Source organism: Terrapene carolina, unplaced genomic scaffold (genome assembly GCF_002925995.2).
Source record: "Terrapene carolina triunguis isolate 2854851 unplaced genomic scaffold, T_m_triunguis-2.0 Scaffold517, whole genome shotgun sequence".
Lineage (NCBI taxonomy): Eukaryota > Metazoa > Chordata > Testudines > Emydidae > Terrapene > Terrapene triunguis.
In genome coordinates this window covers 2,936,772-2,938,063 of record NW_020664868.1, presented here as the reverse complement: position 1 = coordinate 2,938,063, position 1,292 = coordinate 2,936,772, and the positions used below count along the sequence as shown (strand labels likewise).

At 63.5% G+C, this 1,292-nt stretch overlaps 1 protein-coding gene across 1 annotated transcript in view; it reads right to left on the bottom strand.

Moving 5' to 3' along the window:
- LOC112116127 (ras-related protein Rab-1A-like) overlaps nt 1-1,292 on the bottom strand; it is an 8,322-nt gene that overhangs the window by 1,572 nt on the left and 5,458 nt on the right. Inside the window, exon 4 of the mRNA XM_026658833.2 lies at nt 148-243. Coding sequence (XP_026514618.1) covers nt 148-243 — 96 coding nt within the window. The remainder of the gene's footprint in view (nt 1-147; nt 244-1,292) is intronic.

The following is a 1,292-nucleotide window of genomic DNA, read 5'->3' as shown; positions in this document are numbered from 1 at the left end:
GCTGGGTGACATGATTCCGGTATAAACAGCTGCCACGTCCCACCCCAGGATGAAGAACACTGATGAGCCACAGTCATTTATAATCAAGGGCAAGTCCATACCTAGCATAACGCCCTCCCTTAGGAAGGGCTCCGTGGTCAGACTCACCTGGTCCGTTACATCATACACAATGATGATACCGTGAGCGCCTCTGTAGTAACTGGACGTGATCGTCCGGAAGCGCTCCTGGCCGGCCGTGTCCCACTGCAGGGCAGGGAAAGAAAGACACATAGACTATGCTCCTTCCCACCACTAGAAAGGGAACCCAGGAGTCCTGGCGCCCAGCCCCTCCCACAACACTGCCTCCAAGAGCCAGGGATAGAACCCAGGAGTCCTGGCTCTGAATCCTCCGCTCTATTGGACTATAGAACCCAGGTGTCCGGACTCCCAACCCCCCCAGCTCTAGCCTCTGGTCAGCATTCCTCCCCAGAGTCAGAAATAGACTCCTGGCTCCCAGCCCCCCTGCTCTACCCACTAGACCCCACTCCCCTCCCAGTGCCTGGGAGAGAACCCAGGAGCCCTGGTGCCCAGCCCCCTGCCCTAACCGCTACATGGCCCCCACACCTCATAAGCAGCAAACGCAGGGAAAACAGCAACTTTCTGCCTCCAGCCACGTCCCTGCTAGGGGAAGCTCGCTTCGGGGTGGGGGAGAAACACACGAAAGAGCTTGTCTGGTGATGGAAACAAGCGGACGGCGCCACCCACAGGGAGCAGCCAGGATACACGGGACCATGCTGGCACGCTGGCTCTGAGCTCGGCAGAGGGCGCTGCTGAGCCCCCCGACTGGCTGGCCTTGGGGGGAAAGCCCCAGAGTCAATTCCCAGCTCTGCCCCTAACCCCCCATGCGAGTCGCTGCATCTCAGGCCCCAGGGCCGGCTCCAGGCACCGGCGCAGCAAGCGGGTGCTTGGGGCGGCCGACGGAAAGGGGCGGCACGTCCGGCCCTTCGGCGGCGGGTTCCTCAGTCCTTCTCGGAGGGAAGGACCTGCCGCCAAATTGCCCCCGAAGAATGAAGCGGCGGCGGTAGAGCTGCCGCCGAAGTGCCACCGACCACGGCTTCCTCCCCCCCCGCCGCTTGGGGCGGCAAAAGCGCTGGAGCTGGCCCTGTCAGGACCCCCCGCTGCCGGATAGGGAGAACCACCCTCCCTCGAGCCACTTCGGCGGTCAGGACTTTGGGGCAGGGACTCCATGTCTGTACAGCACCCGGCGCGACAGGGGGAACCCCCCGACCTCGCCTGGGGGCCGTGCAGCACCC